The sequence below is a fragment of the Meles meles genome, chromosome 5 (genome assembly GCF_922984935.1).
Source record: "Meles meles chromosome 5, mMelMel3.1 paternal haplotype, whole genome shotgun sequence".
NCBI lineage: Eukaryota > Metazoa > Chordata > Mammalia > Carnivora > Mustelidae > Meles > Meles meles.
This window is the reverse complement of record NC_060070.1, coordinates 16,755,391-16,774,237: the sequence shown is the minus strand read 5'-3', so window position 1 is coordinate 16,774,237 and position 18,847 is coordinate 16,755,391. Positions and strand designations below refer to the sequence as shown.

At 47.1% G+C, this 18,847-nt stretch overlaps 1 protein-coding gene across 1 annotated transcript in view; it reads left to right on the top strand.

Annotated features, from left to right (window-relative positions):
• The first annotated feature begins 6,606 nt into the window (after nt 1-6,606).
• Nucleotides 6,607-18,847, top strand: part of PPP1R14C (protein phosphatase 1 regulatory inhibitor subunit 14C) — an 83,524-nt gene continuing 71,283 nt past the window's right edge. Inside the window, exon 1 of the mRNA XM_046005640.1 lies at nt 6,607-7,088. Coding sequence (XP_045861596.1) covers nt 6,771-7,088 — 318 coding nt within the window. The 5' untranslated portion in view covers nt 6,607-6,770. The remainder of the gene's footprint in view (nt 7,089-18,847) is intronic.

Sequence of the window (18,847 nt, the reverse complement as noted above, 5' to 3'; positions counted from 1 at the left end):
GACAAAAGCAGGCAGGGAGTATTCTGTATTTGGGAACCCCAGGCTACATAAGGTATTGGGTAGAGTGAGGGGTGTGTGTCTGGGGGTGCAGTGGGGAGTATTTGAACAGTGCTGGGAAACAAAGCAAGAAAAGCCTTATGGGCGATGTGAAGTTGTTTGGACTATAGCCTGACGGGAACAGGGAATATGGAGGGAATTTTAAGCATATGATATGATCACATTTGCTTTTAGAAAGCTCTCTGTGGGAGCAATAGAAAGAACGAGTGGAAGGCAAGGTATGGAGGCAAGTGAGGAGACCATAGGAGAGACCCAGGCAGAGTGTGTGGACAGAGAGGAGGGGGCAGATCGGACCCAGACAAGCATGGGATCATTAGGGTTTGCTTACTCGTGGATTGGACATGGTGGATAAGACCAGGAATTTCTAGGTGTAACAAAGTTGTTAGACAGCCCCTCCAGAAGGGAAACTGGAAGTGAAGCAGGTTCAGCTGGGGAAGATGGTGTTTTGGGTTGAATCTGTTAACTGGGGGTGACAACAAGACATCCAGGTGCAGGTCCCAACCGAGTAAGCCGTTGGAGACACACCTTACCTTTCTTTACTGGGATTTGCCAGTGGGGACAACAACTGAATGACCTGTAGAGTAGGTCGCAACAGGATGCCTATGGAGATGATTTCCAACTGCTTGCTTCACATCTCTGAAGTCAAGATGTGCCTGTGGCCATAATTTCTTGGGGGACATTGTTGGAACAACAGTGTGTCCTCTCCACTATATTTACGGCATGTTTTGTTCACGCATAACAGAGGGCACTGTTTTGTGTGTTTTATTTCCTGTGACTCATTTTCACTCAGACCAACGTGTTAGACAAGCACTGTTGTTCATTTTCTAGATGGAGACATGAAGGCACAGAGAGGTGAAGTGACTTGCCAAGGTCACACAGTGCCTAAGTGGCAGAGGCCAGATTCAATCCAGGCATGTCAGAGGCAAGATTCAGGCTGACAACTACCACGACATACCTGTCCTCAAGCCGGAGGCTCTACCAATCCTTAGTGTCCTCCTGATCTTTACCCTCTGGCCTTCCACCATTCCCTGAGTGGGGAGCGTGGAGGTCCGGCAAAAGGTATACCTTTATGTCCAGAATATTTTTCCTCTTTAGTTCTCTTGTGGCACTTTCGAGAGGATCACACACATGCCCTAGGTCAGCCATTTTGGATAACAGTTGTTTACCAAAACACTTGATAACCTAATCATGGCAGAAAGAGAGTGCCAGGAGAATAAATAACCAGCCTGGAGTGTGCTATGAAGACCAAGGAGAGCCAAGACCTGTTCTCGTAGGCACAGTTCTGGCTGACAGCAGCGCTTTCCAAACTCGGGGCTGCAACCCTTCAGTGGGTTGGGAAATCAGTCAGTAGATCATAACCGGCATTCCTTCCAAATAATGAAAAAGGACAGAAGAGACTAGGCTGTGTAGAGGGTGTATTACATGGAATCTGGGTAAGTTATGTGGGTGCATGTATATCTGGGTCATGACATAAATGTGCTTTTTATCGAATGTCTGGAAAATGCTGAGCCAGAGCACCCTTTACTGGGCAGTCCGTGGCCAAACACACACTCGCTGAACTATGTATTGTAACTCCCCTCCCCCTTACCTGTGGTTTCAGTTACCCATGGTCAAGGGCGCTCCAGAAGTGGATGTTCCTCCTTCTGACAAGTCAGAAGGTCAACAGCAGCACAACGAACGCTACGCCATTCCCCTTGCGTCATCTCAGCACGTGGGCCTTTTATCATCTCACATCATCACGAGAGTGATGTACTGAGTACAGTACAAATAAGATATTTTGAGACAGAGACACCACACCCACACAACTTTTATTACAGTATATTGTTATAATTGTTCTATTTTGTCGTTAATTATTTTATTTATTTTTCTAAAATATTTTATTTATTTATTTGACAGAGAGAGACACAGTGAGAGAGGGAACACAAGTAGGGGGAGTGGGAGAGGGAGAAACAGGCTTCCCACTGATCAGGGAGCCAGACGCAGGGCTTGATCCCACGACTCCTGGATCATGACCTTAGTCGAAGGCAGATGCTTAACCAACTAAGCCACCCAGGAGACCCTCATTGTTAGTTATTGTTGCTAATCTCTTACTATGCCTAATTTATAAATTAAACTTTATCATGAGTATATGTGTAGAATAAAAAACGGCATATATAGGGTTTGGTACTGTCTGTGGTTTCTGGTGTGCATGAGGGGGTATCCTGAGAATATACCCCAGTGGAGAAGGGGGGACTAATGAACTGATATAGGCGTACACCTGTGTACTTTAACTACACACATATATGCTCAGTGCATCGGCAGGAAATACGGTATTCCTGCAGATCTGAAGCTTCAACCAGAAACCTGCTCTAGCTCATGATTTGGGGGGGTGGTGGCACATAGATGGTAGCTTGTCCAAATGGAAGCTTTAGCCGGAGACAAAATCATCTGGAGAAAGTGTGTGAATGAGCAAAGAGAAGAGGGTTGAATCTGGGGAACCATTTACCTTAAAGGCAGGGGTATTGGAAAAGGAGTTCACAAGACACAAAGACATGGGAGGGAAACCAGGAGGGTGTTGGCATGGGAGCCAAGAGAGGAGAGAGTTTGAAAAGCCAGGAGAGGTTCAAGATTGTCAAATGTGGCAGGAAGTCAAGTTAGGTAAGAGCTGGAAGGCACACATTGAATTGAGCAACATGGAGTTCCTTGGTGATTTTGGTTGATGCCTTCAGTCTGTGGTGGCCGCTGGACTGTGGGGGACTGAATGGTGACCGGGGAAGACAGACACAAGGGGGGAATGGGCAGCTCTTCCAAAATGTTTGGCAATGAAATGGGGAGGGCAAGAAGGTATCAGCCAGATGGGCCGAGGTGTCTCCTCTGGAGACAAATTTGGCCCTAGTGTTACAGAAAGACAAAATATAAGGTAGGCTTATAAGAAGGTGTAAGACATTTAGCCTCTGTTAGAAGAGATGAGATGAAGCTCTGGATTCGCACCCCCACCCCATCCTCTCTGAACAGTTGGGTAAGAATTTCTGGTAATTGTGGAGACAAAATTGTAGAATGGCGACAGTGACTGCTGTTGCTCCGGTTATTTATACAAGCAGCGGCTAAGTTTACTTGGGAATTATGATTCCAAATGTAATGCACAATACAATCAGAATCCCAGAGTCTGGAGAAGGAAAAGAAAAAGAGGATGAAACGGTAGCCAAAAGAAAAATGACATTGGTAGGCTATCAACATTAGCGCTCTCACTGCATAAGGAATAATGAAATAATGGACTGTATTCTGAAAACAGAAAATGCCGTGGGTAACAGATAGAATCCAACAGGACAGACTGAATCTCTTCTATTTTTACGATGAAAACCAGACTCGAAATTACTTTGATTTGTCTTTTGGCTTTACCGCACTTTTGCGAGAATTCGGATGTAGGAAGCTTATCGCTGACATTGACTAGTCAAGATAAGATTTCTCTGTTCAGGTTCTTGGACACTGTGGACTATCATCATCACAGCCTCAAGGTAGATTACCAGGTGTTGCACAATTATTGCCACATCTAGTCTGTAAGGAGTAAGGAAATTTGCATCTGAGCATAAATACTTGTATTTAATCTTCGCTTCCCTGGGGGAGTGAAGAAAACTGGGACCCCTGATAAAGTCATCTTATTTAACAAACTTTGGGCATAAAGATCATTTTCAGAGATGAAGGAACTATATATAATTCCTAAAAGAAACTTTCTCCAAATCAGAGAGCAATTTAAGGAAATGTGAAGCTATGAAGAAAAGATATCGATGAATCTTCCTTAGGTTGCTTTCACAGTGGTGAGTAACTGCCTTAAGGAAAAAGCTCATCTCTTGGGCTCTAGAACATTCTCAGACCATTCAAGTCACTAAAAACCATTCATTGTTTTTGATTAACCAGCATGTGAAAAATCTTGTCTAAAAGGTTTAGAAATGAAAGTGCTTGCCTTGAACAAAAATGAATAGTCTTGAAGATGAGAAATATTGTTGGTTTTGCTGAATATAGTCATCTATGTCAAGGGTCTCTGGCCTGTGAATAAACCCCTTACTCCCAAATATTTTGAAACATGGAATTAAAGTGTGCATGTATGTGGTTGTGTGCATGTGTGTGTGTGTGTGTGTGTGTGTGTGTATCTGTCTGTCTGTGTGTGTCTGTGTGGTGGGGAATTCCCTTCAAGTGTATATCGTGTCCTGGGTGGGGCAAGTGGATTTACAGGAAAAGGAACTTTCATGTTAGTTCAACTCCTAATTGTAAGTCAAGGTGACTCATTTGGGCCACTGAAGGTCAATGTACATGAGGGAAAACACTAACTGACTCCTCACTGGCTATTTTCCTACAAGTGAAGATGCCGAAAACCCTAAGTTTCTTCTTACATGTCTCTTAGTACCTGTCATTTTTGAAATCATAAGAGAAAGCTGAGTTTTAAGCACAAAGGAAAAAAGGATCCTACACAGTGAAAAAAAAAATTGACACAAGAATTTCTCAGAAAGAACTTAGTGAATTTTTATAAACTCTTTGAAGTTGTTCTTTAATGACTGAAATCATTGTCCAGAGACTCAAAAGAGCTGGAATTGGTTGGAATTTTCCATTCTTTGCCATACTCCTGGATCACAGGCACAATTTTTCAAAATATTGGTAGAGCCGGGTCCTAGTGCCAGAATGAGGGGCATATTTTATGTAGTTTCTCCTTCGCTAACTATAATTTTAGCTGGTTTTGTTTTGATTGAAATTCTCCTGGTTGGTTCGGCTGGTTAATGCTGGTGCTAGCTAACTTGGACCAGGGCCAGATGGCTGAAGACAGAGAAGCTTATTCTGTCATTGATCACCACTGCCTTCCAACCTTTTCCTCCAGGCCAGCAGCGGTGCTCACCCTCTTGGCTACCCACTCAGAATTTAGAACAACCTCTGATGCCCCAGGCAGGTGGGTGTGGAGGTGACGTGGAAAACAGTCATCAGTCTCTAGGGGCCAATCATGGTAGTTGTCTGTGAAAAGTTGGGTGGGGAACCTAACTTGAGGACAGCTGGCTTCTTCCATGGGGCAGAAAGGTTTCAGCCTTGACCCCTTCTAATGGTGATAGGACTCCAGGCCCCCCACGCCAGCCATCCCATTTCACACAATCCCCCACTAGGTCCTTTCTTTTCACTCTTCAGGGCCTGCCTTGTCTTGATGATGAACTTCAGGCATGGAACTTTTTGGGAAAAATCCCTTCTCAGGCTCTTGGTGAAAACCTTAAAGGAACAGAACAAAGGTGATCATAAATCTGGGTAGAGCAGACCTGCATACCAGTTGACTGCAGAGCCAGACAAGCTGGGGAGAAAATTTCTGGTTACTTCTTTTATTTCCCTTTGCAGCTGTTGGTCTAGAATCCCACAGGGGAATACCCTAGAAAATGCTCAGAAGAAATCAACTTTATCTACTTTTCTTATGAGAAACATTTTTGAGTAGCTGCTGGTAAACCTCACCAGCTTTTTCAAAAAGTTCTTGAAAGCTACTTAACTGTGTTGGAGCACCTTTGTGGTTTCTTTCTGTTGCCTGAACAGAAATGCAATGCACGGGAGACACATAGTAGTGTCTCCCTATAATTTAACACACATACACATGCACTTTTCTGTTTATAACTTCCCTCCCCATCTCTTTGCCCTAAACCTTATAATAAGCTCATTCATTTGTAACTCTACTTGGCAGCCTGATGTTTTCAGAGTAAAATTAGTGCAGTGGCTTTCCCCGGTAAAAAGAGGTAGCTTGGCAGGGGGAGTGAGAGAGAGGAAAGCAAACTAGTCAGGGTTAGAAATGTTAAGCCCAGTGAACGGCACTGACTCCTTTAGAGAAATGTTTGCTGTCTGGATGTCCCCAGCCTCTTAGCCAAGCGATGGATCAAGCCTGCAGTCCTTTAGATACAAAGATATAAGAATGCTCTGTCTCCGAATAATCAGACACTTTGTAAGCAGAGAAAAACTGGTCTGAAGAGAATTTCTCAGGCGCTTTGATCGCCTGATTGCACAAACATCGCCTAGTCAATTTTTCTCACAATCTGAGAGAGGAAGTGGCATGAATAGGAATGTGTTTGGAGCTGGAGGGTGGGGCCAGGAGGGAGAGAGAAGCTTCCCCGCCATCCGAAGAGGGAGAGGCAAGAGAAGCTTCGCTTTCTCCGCGCGTCCCTCTCCCGGCGGCACCCTGCCCCCGGGGCAGCGCGGGGCCAACACCGCAGGAGGCGGCGGGTAGCGTGCGCTCCCGCACCGCTGGGGGCGAAAAGCGCAATTCCGCGTCTCTGTCAGGAGAGGACACGGTCATCCGCGCGGCGGACCATCTCTGGCACCAGACCCAAGACAGCCCTCTCCAGTGTCTACGCACAGGCGGCCGCGCGTGCCTGCGCGCACACATTCCCGCCTCCGCGCGCCGCTCCCACGCCCCGGGCCCAGTGCCTGCGACGCGCGGGATTCGCCTCCCCGGGCTGGAGCGAGAGGGTCCTCCGCGGCGTCTTTAAGGCTGCGGTCCCCGCCCCTCCCTCATCCCCGCCCTCCCCCGCCCGTCCTCCTCGCTGTCGCCTTGGCTCCTCCCGACCTCCCCTGGAGCCGGGCTGCCGGGCGTGCGCTGCGCGCGGAGCAGGTGCGGGCGAGCCCCTCGCATGCCGCTGCCCGGCCGGAGGTGGTAGCGGCGCCGGGCGCGCTCCGCCCGCCCCTCCTCCGGGCAGCACTCGGGCTCTGGCGCGCGCGGGGACATGTCGGTGGCGACGGGCAGCAGCGAGGCGGCCGGTGGGGCCGGCGGCGGCGGTGGCGCGCGGGTTTTCTTCCAGAGTCCCCGGGGCGGCGCCGGCGGCAGCCCGGGCTCGAGCAGTGGCTCAGGCTCCTCCCGAGAGGACTCGGCGCCGGTGGCCACGGCGACCGCGGCGGGGCAGGTTCAGCAGCAGCAGCAGCAGCAGCAGCGACGCCACCAGCAGGGAAAAGTGACAGTGAAATACGATCGCAAGGAGCTTCGGAAGCGGCTCGTGCTGGAGGAGTGGATCGTGGAGCAGCTGGGTCAGCTGTATGGCTGCGAGGTACCTGAGCGCGGGGCCGGTGGGTCGGGGGCCTCCCTAGCCGCACGGTGCCCACACAGGAATTCTCTGTCCCTGGGCCCCTGACTCCCTGGGACCCAGCTCTGGGAGCGAGGCGCAGGGCGTGCTCTCTCCGGGGTGCCCTCTGGCGCCGGGGCACAACAGTTGGGACCCCTCTGCCTGGGTCCAGATGCCCGGTGCCCGCAGAGGTGCGGGCCTCTTGGATGGCAGTAGGGAGGGCTGGGTTTTGCTAAGCACATTGCTTTCTTGGAGCCGGGGGGCGCTTCTAGGCTCCAGCGGCAGCTCCACGCAGCGGGGCTCAGAAGGGCTCACGCCAGCTGCGCCTAACCCCACAAGAACAGTTCTTACTGCTGAGATCCTAGCAATCCCGGTTTCTGTGGAGAGGGCGCAGAGAAGGGACCTGAAAGCTGCTTATCGGAGAGGAGAGGTTCTGGGGATCTCAGAGGACCCCTTGGTTCCTGAAATTCTACATCAAAATCAGGAGATGAACGCTTTCCCTTTTGCAATCAGCCCCGACGCGCGTCCCCATAATTTATCCTTGCATTTCCCCAAGCCGCACACGTTGGGCTTTGTTGAAGCAGATTTTTCCCCTTGGTCGAGCTCGGTTACTCCCATTGATGGAAGCCGAGTGAGAGCCTTTGGCAACCTGGAAAGGTGCCTGGATGAAAGGAAGGTAGCTCTGCGGGTGGTTTGCGAGATGCCAGGAATCCACCAGCTTCCCCTCCGCCATGACCCTGTGACTTCCAGGGTTCAGGGGCTAAGGTTCACACCCGAGTCGACGGCTGCAGAGATGCCTGGTGTTAGGAGGAAGATTTAAAATAAGCTGTAGCAGACGTCTGCTAGAAAAATGCCTGAAGCCAAAATGATTGCCCAGGAGAGTCTTTAATAACAGCGATTCTGAATGAAGTATTGTACTTCTCTTAAGGGCGTGGAGTTTGGGAAGGGTGGGAGAATGGAGGGAATTAATAATTAAGGAGATGGCTTCTCAGTTAAAGCAGGTTTGTGTCCATAGGGCTGTTAACGCTGTTCAGCAAAAAAAAAAAAAAAAAAAAAATGAGAGCCAGATGAACTCATTGGCTTTTCTCCTGGTTTGGGGTATTCTGTTTTTCACACATTTTATGGCCTATTGTGAACACATCCTTTCCTTCATGTTCTCATGGCAGGAGGCAACAGCATCCTCATTAGGGACTACTGATGAATGACTAGCATATAATGAAGCTTGACTATATGACTAATGGGCTTATAAAAATATATTTTTTCTCCAGCCTGGCTCTTACAAAAAGCCATCTTAATTACGTAAAGAAAAACTGGCCAACACAGGAAGTGTTCCTGGGATTGATTTTTTTTTTTTTTTTTGGTAAGAAGTTGGCAAAACTCTTGCAAGAAACACTATTTGATTTAGATGGGATGACTGTTGGGTGGATGGATGTGCTCGGTCTTGCCTCTGTAGAATCCAGTTAATTTTCATTTATTTCATACTGACCTTTATACTCCATTTTGGATTTGGAGAAGATTTAGTAGAAACACTGCTGTTGAAATTCACAGTGCTTGAGCAGCGCTCCTTTTAGGGAAGACTAATTAGGGGTAGTTGGGGGGAAGCTAGAGAGTTCCGGCCCCTTAGCAGATTGGCAAATCAAAAATCTTAAAAATTCTTCAGAATAATTGGGGGGAAATGGTGGATTGGATGTTCACTGTATTGAATGTGTAGGTTAAAAATATATTGGAAAGGGGCACCTGGGTGGCTCAGTGGGTTAAAGCCTCTGCCTTCGGCTCAGGTCATGATCCTAGAGTCCTGGGATCAAGCCCCACATCGGGCTCTCTGCTCTGCAGGGAGCCTGCCTCTTCCTCTCTCTCTGCCTGCCTCTCTACCTAGTTGTGATTCCTCTCTGTCAAATAAATAAAATATAAAAAAAAATATATTGGAAGGGGTAAACATGACCTTGAATCTTTTCCTTGTACATTTCATTTACCGTTTTAGACCTTCTGACCTACAGCGAACTAGAGATTTGGGAGAGGGCTCTGTGTTGTCAGCGTGTCATTACAGTGTGGCAAGTGTTCTCTTCAAGTTGTTTGCTCTGTCACTGTAGGTTGAAGGAATATTGGTCATTGAGAAGGTTGTTGGCAGTTTGTAATTAATTACCAAGCTGACAAGACAGCTTCCCTTAATACAAAAAGCATGTGGGCTCCTAAGTAGACATATAAAGAATTGTTTTCTTCCCTCTATTTCTGCACTGGTGGGGCTCTATTTTTAGCTTAGTTTCTCTGGTCTGGTAGCCTTTCCTGGCTGATGACTTCAAGTATGTCAGCCTCTGCTCTTAATCGAGAGGGACCGTCCCTGGCTAATAGCTCTGAATTTCATGAATACAGAGGGTAGGGACTGTCCCTTTTACACTTAAAGTTAGTAATGTTGTCAAATTTTCATTGCATGCAATTGACACAGAAAGCGAATTTGCCAGACTTCAAACTGGCCGGAGGCCTGAGCTTTCTGCCACGCTAGGGGAGATGATGAACCCATATTTAATTTCAGAAGAACGTCTATCAGGCCGGTCAGCAGTTGGAAGACTTGTCCTTTTCGGAATAGAAAATAGTGATCTTTTGGAGAGGCGTAAAGCACGATATTTAAAATCAGGAGTGGGAAGGAAGAAATATAGACCTTCCTGGTTGTGGTCCTAGTTCGAAGTTTGCAGTGACCAGTCAGTTCTGTGTGGAGAATAATCTAAAGACGGCAAGCGTGAAGTGCTTATTAGGCGCTGTTCTCGACACTGTGTGTTGACTAATTGATTTAGTCTTTACAACAACCCTATGAAGAGGGTGCTGTTATCTGTTTTACCGACTAGGAAGCTGAGACACAGAGTGAGCGGCTCTCCCAAGCTCGCAGAGCTGGTGAATGGCAGGGTATGGGGATGGGAGTATGAACCCACAGGCTAAGCACCAGGCCTGCCTCTTAAGTTTGCAGGGGTCCAGGCAAAGAGAACAGACGGAGGCCCTCATAGCAGAGGTCTGCATGTTTAAAGATAATGCAGTTGTAACAAGAATGATATAAAATTTACTCTGTCTGCCTACCTTGACAGTGATATCTCCATAGTGGCCTGGAAGGCTAAGTTTGAATTTTGAATTCTCAGACTTCCCAGGGCTCACAGCTGGCATGCAGCTGGAGAATCCCCAGGCCTTGGGCCTGCTTTCTTTTCTTCCCGCGGTACAGTCTCACCTGGTGAAGAGCATTGTGTCCACTCCCATACCCACTCTCTGTCTACCCTCTGTCCCTCTTCGTCATACCTTCAGCTCAGACCGGTGGTGGCAAAGGCCCCCTTGGGGGGACAGATCCGGGAGGAGCCTATTCATGTCCTGGAAATGGCTATATGGAAATGGTATTGGATCAGGAAACTCTGGGGAGCTGTGTGGGGCCTAGAACGAGAGGGGCAGCGCTTCTGGGTGGGTAGGTCCAGTGGGTCCTGGAAACTCTGCAGGGGGATGGGTGTGGGGGTATTAGGGCCCAAGACCATGGCCCTTCCTACCCAGTGGAAGGGCAGTATTGCGGCACACCGCATCCAACAGGCTTTTGGATATATAGAGAAGTGTTTTTCTAAATTCTGAAATGCTTAGTTATGTTTATAGTTATTTTCCATTTTATCTTCTTGTACAGATAGTTAAATTTTTCAGCCAGGGATTTGGTTATAATGGAACTGTTAGAGGATGGATCTGTGGCCACATTGAAGGATTTCTGTTTTGAGGCATTTTCATATCTCATCCAAACCCAGATAGTTTTTAAGAACATTTGAAATCTGGCACTGCGTCTCCTTTGACAAGTATTGCAAGATGGGTAAGTCATAATCATTTTTTCTCATCTTGCCCAGCATCCAGATAACATCTGTACTTCCAGTGTTGCAGTTTGGTTTGCTTTGGAAATAAGAGCCTGTTGTTAACCTCACATTATTGCAATTCCCGTAGCAGCTCTCTGTAAACAGACTTGCGCACGAGGGCATTTCCTGGGTTACCCTGAGGGCCCACTTAGGCTTTCCCTTTGCTGCAGCTGTCTGCATTTTATTTTTTTATGTTCAAAGATTTTATTTATTCGTTGGAGAGAGAGACAGCCAGAGAGGGAACACAAGCAGGCGGAGTGGGAGAGGGAGAAGCAGGCTTCCTGCCAAGCAGGGGGCCCGAGGCAGGGCTGGATCCCAGGACCCCAGGATCGTGATCTGAGCCAAGGGCAGACGCGGCACGACCGAGCCACCCGGGCGCCCCAGCTGTCTGCATTTTAAAATGTGGTTTCTGTCATGTTATACCTTTGCCTATTCCCTGACTCCCTGTCATTGTTCATGCTGTAAATCAGTGTTTTTCCAAATGTTTTGATGGTGACCCTGGAAAGAAATACCCTTTAGACTGCTGCCAGACACACGGACACATGGACATATGAAAGACACATGGATTCACAAAGCACAGCTCAGTATTACCGTGGATGCTAGAGAAAAAATGACAAGCGTCATGCAAAATAGGACTTTATTCATGTTTGAATACAATATTCTGTTTTATTTCTTTTTTTCAGAATTGCTGGTTGTGACTCTCTAAGTTTATTTTAGGGGCACCTGGGTACCTCAGTCAGTTAAGTGTCTGACGCCTGATTTTGGCTCAGGTCATGATCTCAGGGTTGTGAGATCGAGCCCCACCTCCCACTCTGCGCAGGGCACGGAGCCTGTTTAAGATTCTCTCTCTCCCTCTCCCTCTCTCTGCCAGCTCATGCTCTTTTTCTCTCTAACAAAATAAGTTAATTTAAAGAATAAATAGATTCTATAACATTTTTGGACAGTGGCATGCAGTTTAAAAAATACTCCTTGAGGGGCACCTGGGTGGCTCAGTCAGTTAAGTGTTCGACTCTTGATTTCAGCTCAGGGCATGATCTCAGGATGGTGAGATCGAGCCCCGCATTGGGCTGCATGCTCAGCAGGGAGTCTGCCTGAGATTCTCTCTCTCTGCCCCTTTGTCCCTCTCCCCCTCTGTCTCTCTAGGATAAATAAATAAATCTTAAAAAAAAAAATACTCCTCCAGAAAGAGAAAAACCTGAACATATGTAATAGAATTAGCTGGTGTTTATTAAATGCTCTCGATGCATCAAGTATGGTTCATGTAGTCCTAGTCACAATTTCCGATATTCTCATTTTGTGGATATAGAAACAGTCATGGAGATGCCAGAAAGTTGCCCCAGGGCCCACGGCTGAAATGTGCCCGTGCAGGTCCACGTTTCCCCATCCCTTCCCCATGCACCGACTGCTCCTAAAGGCAGGACAGCGCTGGGCACCTTCCATGAATTTCTGTGTTCTGTCTACTCCCCGGAAGTGGCTGTTGGAGCTCCTGAGTTGACTGGTCTTGCGTGTACAGGGAAATCACACCATTGGGGAGCTGTTCTTATGCCTAGATGAGGCTTCTAGTTTGAAGTTCAGGTCCTTGTTTTGTATATAGAGTCCCACTCTACGACATCACCTTCTCCTGTTTTGCTGTTTTCTTCGTACCTGAGCCAGAAGGTAGAACCTGTTGCTGAGAACTTTGTTTGTGGATTATTTGGTGAAGCATCATGGATTTGGGTATTGGAGAATGAATAGACTTTTTAAAAAACCTGCTCTTTTTTTTTTTTAAACCTCCATAAACGCAATCTGTAAGGAATCAATGAAACATGTCAGAAGTCTACGAATAAAAGAAGTCTCCATTGCCAAGGGAAGAAAAGTACTTCACATGCTTCCTCTCCGAACAGTAGTTAGGGAAATTTGGGGCAAAGGCGGCGGTTAAGAGAGTCAATGCTTCACCGCTCGAGGAGCCTGAAGTCTCATCATGACCCCAGCCTTCAGTGGTCATGAGAGTGTAGGCAATTTCCATAATCTCTCGGAGCCCCATCTTCCCCTTCTATTTAAGGGGATCACCCTGCCCTCTTGGCTGGGTTGTTGTGTGGACCAGATGGGAAAGGCATGGCACATAGATCTGGAACAGAGTAGGTGCACAGTTGCCCTTGTACCTGGACCCATAACCAGCCACTAACTATCACTTATTCTCTGTCATGTGGGCAGAGGACAGAAGGGAAGAGAAAATAAGGCATTCACATCTGTTTGCTGGTAGAATTTGGAGAAGAGGAGTGGATACTTTGGGGTCAGGGATGTTGGTATCTGTTTGAACTTGAACGTGGGCAAATCGTCTGTCATTCCCTTTTCTCCTAGAATCTTCCTTATTCTGGAAGTTCCAGTGCGTTTTCATGTATGTATGGAGAAATTAAACTTCAGTCTGCGTTAATTTTCTGTGCGCCTGTCCTGATGCAGTAGAGCACCGTTCTTCAGTCATTAAGCATTTACTGAAATGAATGAAAAAGAGTCAATCACCAGAAAACATGTTTTAGCATTGAATGAGTTGGTGGCATTTCTTTGTTAAGAGTCACAGCTAGGAAAAGAAAAAACAGATTTATGGTTTTGTTATAGTAATCCATATCCCACTCTTGCATTATTACTGTTTTATTTCAGCGTTGTTGAAAAGTACACCTACCTTCATTGACTTATTTGCTCCAAACAGGAGTTCACAAATTGTGGTTGCAGTGCATTGACTTTTTTCAGCTTAGATCGAGAGAATTCTTTTGAGAATCTGATGTTCCCCGTGTCTCCCGCCCACCCTCTTTCCCTCTGCTTCTGCTGTGCCCCTGACACACCAGTTCTGCCTCGGGTTTTCGCCTGGGATTCACATTTTTTGCTTCCAGGGTCTTTTGCTTTTCTCCCAGCTCCGGAACCACCTGGCCGCACTTGGCCAACCTTGCCTCATTGACAGCGCTCCTCAGAGGAGTCCCTGTTTGGAGAGGAGGGAAGAGCCAGGTCTGCACTGTTTCTTCCCACTGTGGGCACGATCTCATTTTGCGGTTTACTCCCTAGTCTCCCCAGGCCGTGCTTGATTATTTCACGGCTGTTTCAAACCATCATCTGTCTTTTCCAGGCAACTTTTCCCTGCTCTTCCCTTCCCTGCGGCCCAGTCCTCAGCCCCCTCCTGCACCAGCCAGTGCGGATGCCCAGGGGCCTCTTCCCTTCATCCCTCACCTGCCTGGGATGGATTTGCAGCCCAGCTCCCTGCTAGAAACAGGAACAGCCATTGATTGCCTTCCATGAAAAATGCTTCCCTTCCTCAACCCTGTATCCGCTCTGGTTACTACTCTTACTATCTATTTTTCTGGATCCTTCTCCAGACACTGTTGATGCACCATAGCTTCCACGAGGACTGTGCTGTTCCTCAATCCAGGGGGACCTCCTGAGTCTTTATTTTTCCTGGTCTCCTGCCTCTGTAGGCACCCTTTGCCACTTCCTGGGGAAGCCTTTGGCTCCAGGGGCAGCCTCGCCGGGTCTCCCACTCCGCCAGCCCCCTTCTGGGTGTTCTTTCTCTGTCCATCTCTTTGGTCTGATGTTGCACAGCGTCTGTCTTTGGGCCCCTGCTCTGCCTTCTGTGATGTTTCTCCCCCCGCTCTCGCACACTCTTTCTGGGTGGTAGGAATATTCCCGCGGCTTCAGTTGCTGGCCATATGCTGATAGCTCTTCAATCTGTAGTTTTAGCCCAGATCAGTTTTCTGAGGACCAGGCATACTCAGAGAGTTTTGAAATGGACATCTCCAGGGATGCCTAAGTGGCTCAGTCGGTTAAGCATCTGCCTTCAGCTCAGGTCATGATCCTAAGGTCCAGGGATGGAGCACCACATCCGGCTCCCTGCTCAGCAGAGAGCCTGCTTCTCCCTCTCCCTTGCCTGCTGCTCCCTCTGCTTGTGTTCTCTCTCTCTCTCTCTGTCAAATAAATAAATAAAACCATAAAAAAGAAAGAAAGAAAGAAATGGACAACTGTGCTTAGATGCTCCACGGAAACCTCATGGTTCCCTAGCTGGCAGATGATTTTACCTTCCTCTGCAGACCTCCTCCTCTTCCTCTGCAATTGTGGGGCACCAGAAAAGCTGTGACCTGTCCCTGTCTACGATCATGCTGACCCCAGAGGCACGTAGCTGTGATGCTGCCACTGCACCCAGCAGCTCCATTTATTGAGTTCCTACTGGATACCCCATCCTTGTAGTAACTCTGCAAGGAATAGAGCTATGGAGAGCTTGAGCAATAGGCTCCAGTCAGAGGCCACATCCCTCTGGATGGCAGAGTCAGGAACAGAGAGCGGTCTCTGGCTCCCGGGCTGGGACCTCCCCCTCAGAGCCCTCCCCTCTAGCTGCCCCTCACTGTGACCATTCAGACACATTTCAGAGTGTTTTCTGAAATCCAGACTGGATTCTGTTACTGCCCATGGGGCTTCATGGCAAAAGATGAGCCCTTCAGCTGCAGCCAGGGGTCAGGGGCTCACCCTGTCTGCCACCTCTGTAGCCCCATCTCTTGCCCCCGTCCCCTCGCCCGAGATCCTCATGCAGGGCAGACAGGACCCCTTCAGACTTGCTTCTCCTCCTGCCAGACCATCTCTCCCTACCTCTCCTACCTCACTTGTCCACCTCTTACCTGCTCTTCAGGCTCACCCTTGGGGTATTTTCTCTAGAAGCTTCTCTGGTACGTCCCCTCATGGCAGGCTGGCTGACTGGCCTCCGGGAGCTTGTGCTTCCTTCCCCCTTTCTTGGAACATGTCTGTAATCCTGTCTCTTGCAGCTTCATGAGGGTATGTTCTTGGGGGGTCCCTGAGGCCCCAGCGTCTCTCACACACCTGGGTGCCCTGAGGTGTCTAGCACCTGGCCCTCAAGTGAGTGTGACCGAAACTCGCCCTCCAGACATCTTCTGGAGCTGTGCGTTTCAGAAAGACACACCCCAATTAATTGCACTAATGTCATTCGGCTCTGCCTGGGTTATAAGTCTACTTTTTCATTGTTGACTCAAAGTTTCGGCTTGCTCCCCTGGTTGTGAATTATATCTGTGCAGCCCTGTGAACCCGTGAACGGCAAGGAAGTGTCAATGGAATAAAGCACGGCAGGGGCATGAAAGTCTTCCGAGGACGTAATCACAGGTTACTGCCATTCTTCTCTATAATTTTATATTTTCAGTATGTACAAGAATCCTGTTTTATTTGCACGGTCATTGTTCATTTCTCTGAGAGCGGCTGTGCTTGCTGGGCCAAGAAGAGGGAAGCGCTTTTCCATCAGGAGATAAGATTCAGAGCAACAGGCTCACGCAAGTCTTATTCCGACAGGGAATGAGAGCCAAGATTCCTGCGTCTGCTTCAAAGTTTCGGCCAGTAAAGTCTCACCAGGTTTTTCCGAGTCAGGACTGGTGCTCTGGAAATCCGTTTCACTGTGTAAAACCTGAGGGAAAAAGATGACATCAGAGTGCAGGTTCATCTCTAACACGTGACTTATGGTTGAGGAAAAAAACGATCAAAGAAGGGCTTTTCCTTTTTTGAAGACTCCTTAGGGCCAACCGTGGAAGGAACTTTGGAAGATTAACGGATTGGTGGGTTGGTTGATGGGTTCATTCGTTTCCAGCAGATATTTGCAAAGATGAGGAAAGGGGACTAGGAAGCCTTTGTCCTTTAACATTGTGTAAGGGCAAAAGAAAAAGAAAGGAACTCTTTCTGTTACAGAAAAGAATGGACGTGTCCATGTGATCGAAGGCCTTTGAGGGCAGAGCCCATGTCCTGTTCGTGGTTGTCTTGGTTCAGTACCTTCTTTTACTACATAGTGACTCTGTGCTGCTTCTTTCACTCAAAGCCCTTTTGCAGGAAAGGATATGATAAATTTGTTCACTTGAAAATGTAAATGACTAAACACACTTTAATTATCTATAGGAAGCAGGGTTTTAAGTAAGACAAAGTAATCTCTTAACAAGCGAACTTCAGGAGTCAATGAACAGGAATCAATGAGTATATTATTTGTGGGCTCTGGAACCTTCTTGGCATTTATGAAATCCATGGACTCAAAGCATGTCCATTGTTCCCAGGATGTCATGGAAAGGACCCTGGCCTGTGGGACTTGAACTAGTTGGGCTGCTGCTTAATTAGCTTGATGATCTTGGCAAGTCATATTCATGACACACTTCTGTTTTCAGGTTTTCTTTCCTTATCTAAAAAAATGAGGGTGGTCTAGGGTTTTTAGGCTCTATGCTTTAGAGCTTGTATGATAAGGGTGCCCTGCACTGCAGAAAATGGGGTTTATTGAAGACAGGGTGATACTTAAAGCAGTAATTGAAGGGTCTTGCTCTCTTAAGGCAAACGTGAGACAGGCATTAGGCTAGTTCACCAAAGGAACATCTAATTGCAGAGCTAATTCCAGTATGTTAAGTAAGAGTGTATCCATCCTTCCCTTGGTGTGGTCTCTTGGGTGATGCGGCTTGGATAGGAAGAATCAGATTGAGAAGCCCTCTTAAAACACCCTCTTTCCCTCCTCCAGCACATCCCACTATTAACTTCTAGGTTAAATTTGAAATCTTGACACTGCCGATATCATAGGTATCCTATCTGCCTTTTAAAGAAAAATTTAATTAGCTTAACCTTTAAGAAGAGCTGGCATGTTTGACTTAAAAATTTTTGGTGTCTAACTTATAATATTGGCTCTTGGGAGGTTTTTCCTCTTCCTATTATTTGTCCTTTACCTTGGCCGCTCACAATTAACTAATAGTGGTATTTATTTTTAACTTCCGTTGATATAAAATGAGCATCTGAGAGGGAAAATAGTAGCAGCTTTAGGAAATAAAATTTTTTTTAAAAGATGAAGTGTATAAAGTAGCCTAAAAAAGAGGCTGAATAAATCTGTGTAAACAAATTGATTTTCACTGGGGAATTTATTCCTAGAATGTCATTTTATAGTTAGTTTGAGAATGAGCATGACAGGATAGAAAAAAAATAATTTGAGATTTTTCATGCACAGTTCTGGGGGGAAGAATTTTTTGCTCTTAGTAATATTTGTTTGTTTTGTATAATGATGGAATCCATAAGGCACCACCACATAACCCCTTTCAGTCCATACAAAGACTCTGTCATAGAAGTAGATACCTCATTTTTTTTTTTTAATTATTTATTTGAAAGAGAGAGAGCACATGTACGGAAGGGAGGATCAGAGAGAGAGAGAGAGAGAGAGAGCGAGAATCTTAAGCAAACTCCCAGCCTAGTGAGGGCTCAGTTCCACAACCCTGAGATCATGACCTGAGCTGAAATCACGAGTCAGATGCTTAATGGACTGAGCCACCCAGGTGTCCTAGTAGCTACCTCGTTTTTAAAACAACAGAACTGAGGCTCAAGGGCACCTGAGGGGCTCATTCATTTAAGTGTCTGACTTGGGCTCAGGTTATGATCTCAAGGTCCTGGGATGGAGCCCCGAGTGCTCAGCGGGGAGTCTTCTTGTCCCTCTGCCCCTCCCCCCACTTGAGCTCGCGCGCGCGCTCTCTCTCTCTTTCAAATAAATAAAATCTTAAAAAAAAAAAAATAAAACAACAGAACTGAGGCTCAGAGAAGCTCAGTTCCACGCCCGAGTGTAAATTACCAGGAGGAAAAAGAGGAAGATCCGCACTTAGAAACAGTGACCGCAGGGGTCACCTCCCACCACCCTGGTCATTTCCAGCTATTCTAGAATGTCTGCCCCCATGCCCCGAGCAGAGCTCTTCTGCCTAATCACTGGATACATTTTCAAACATGCTTCATTTTAGTCGAACAGTTTACAGGATTCTATTCTATGTTCGAAATTCATTAGATGAACCATCAACAGGATTCAGTGATTTTTTTGGGGGAAAAATTCAAATCTATCAATTCTCAAGTCTATATCATAGG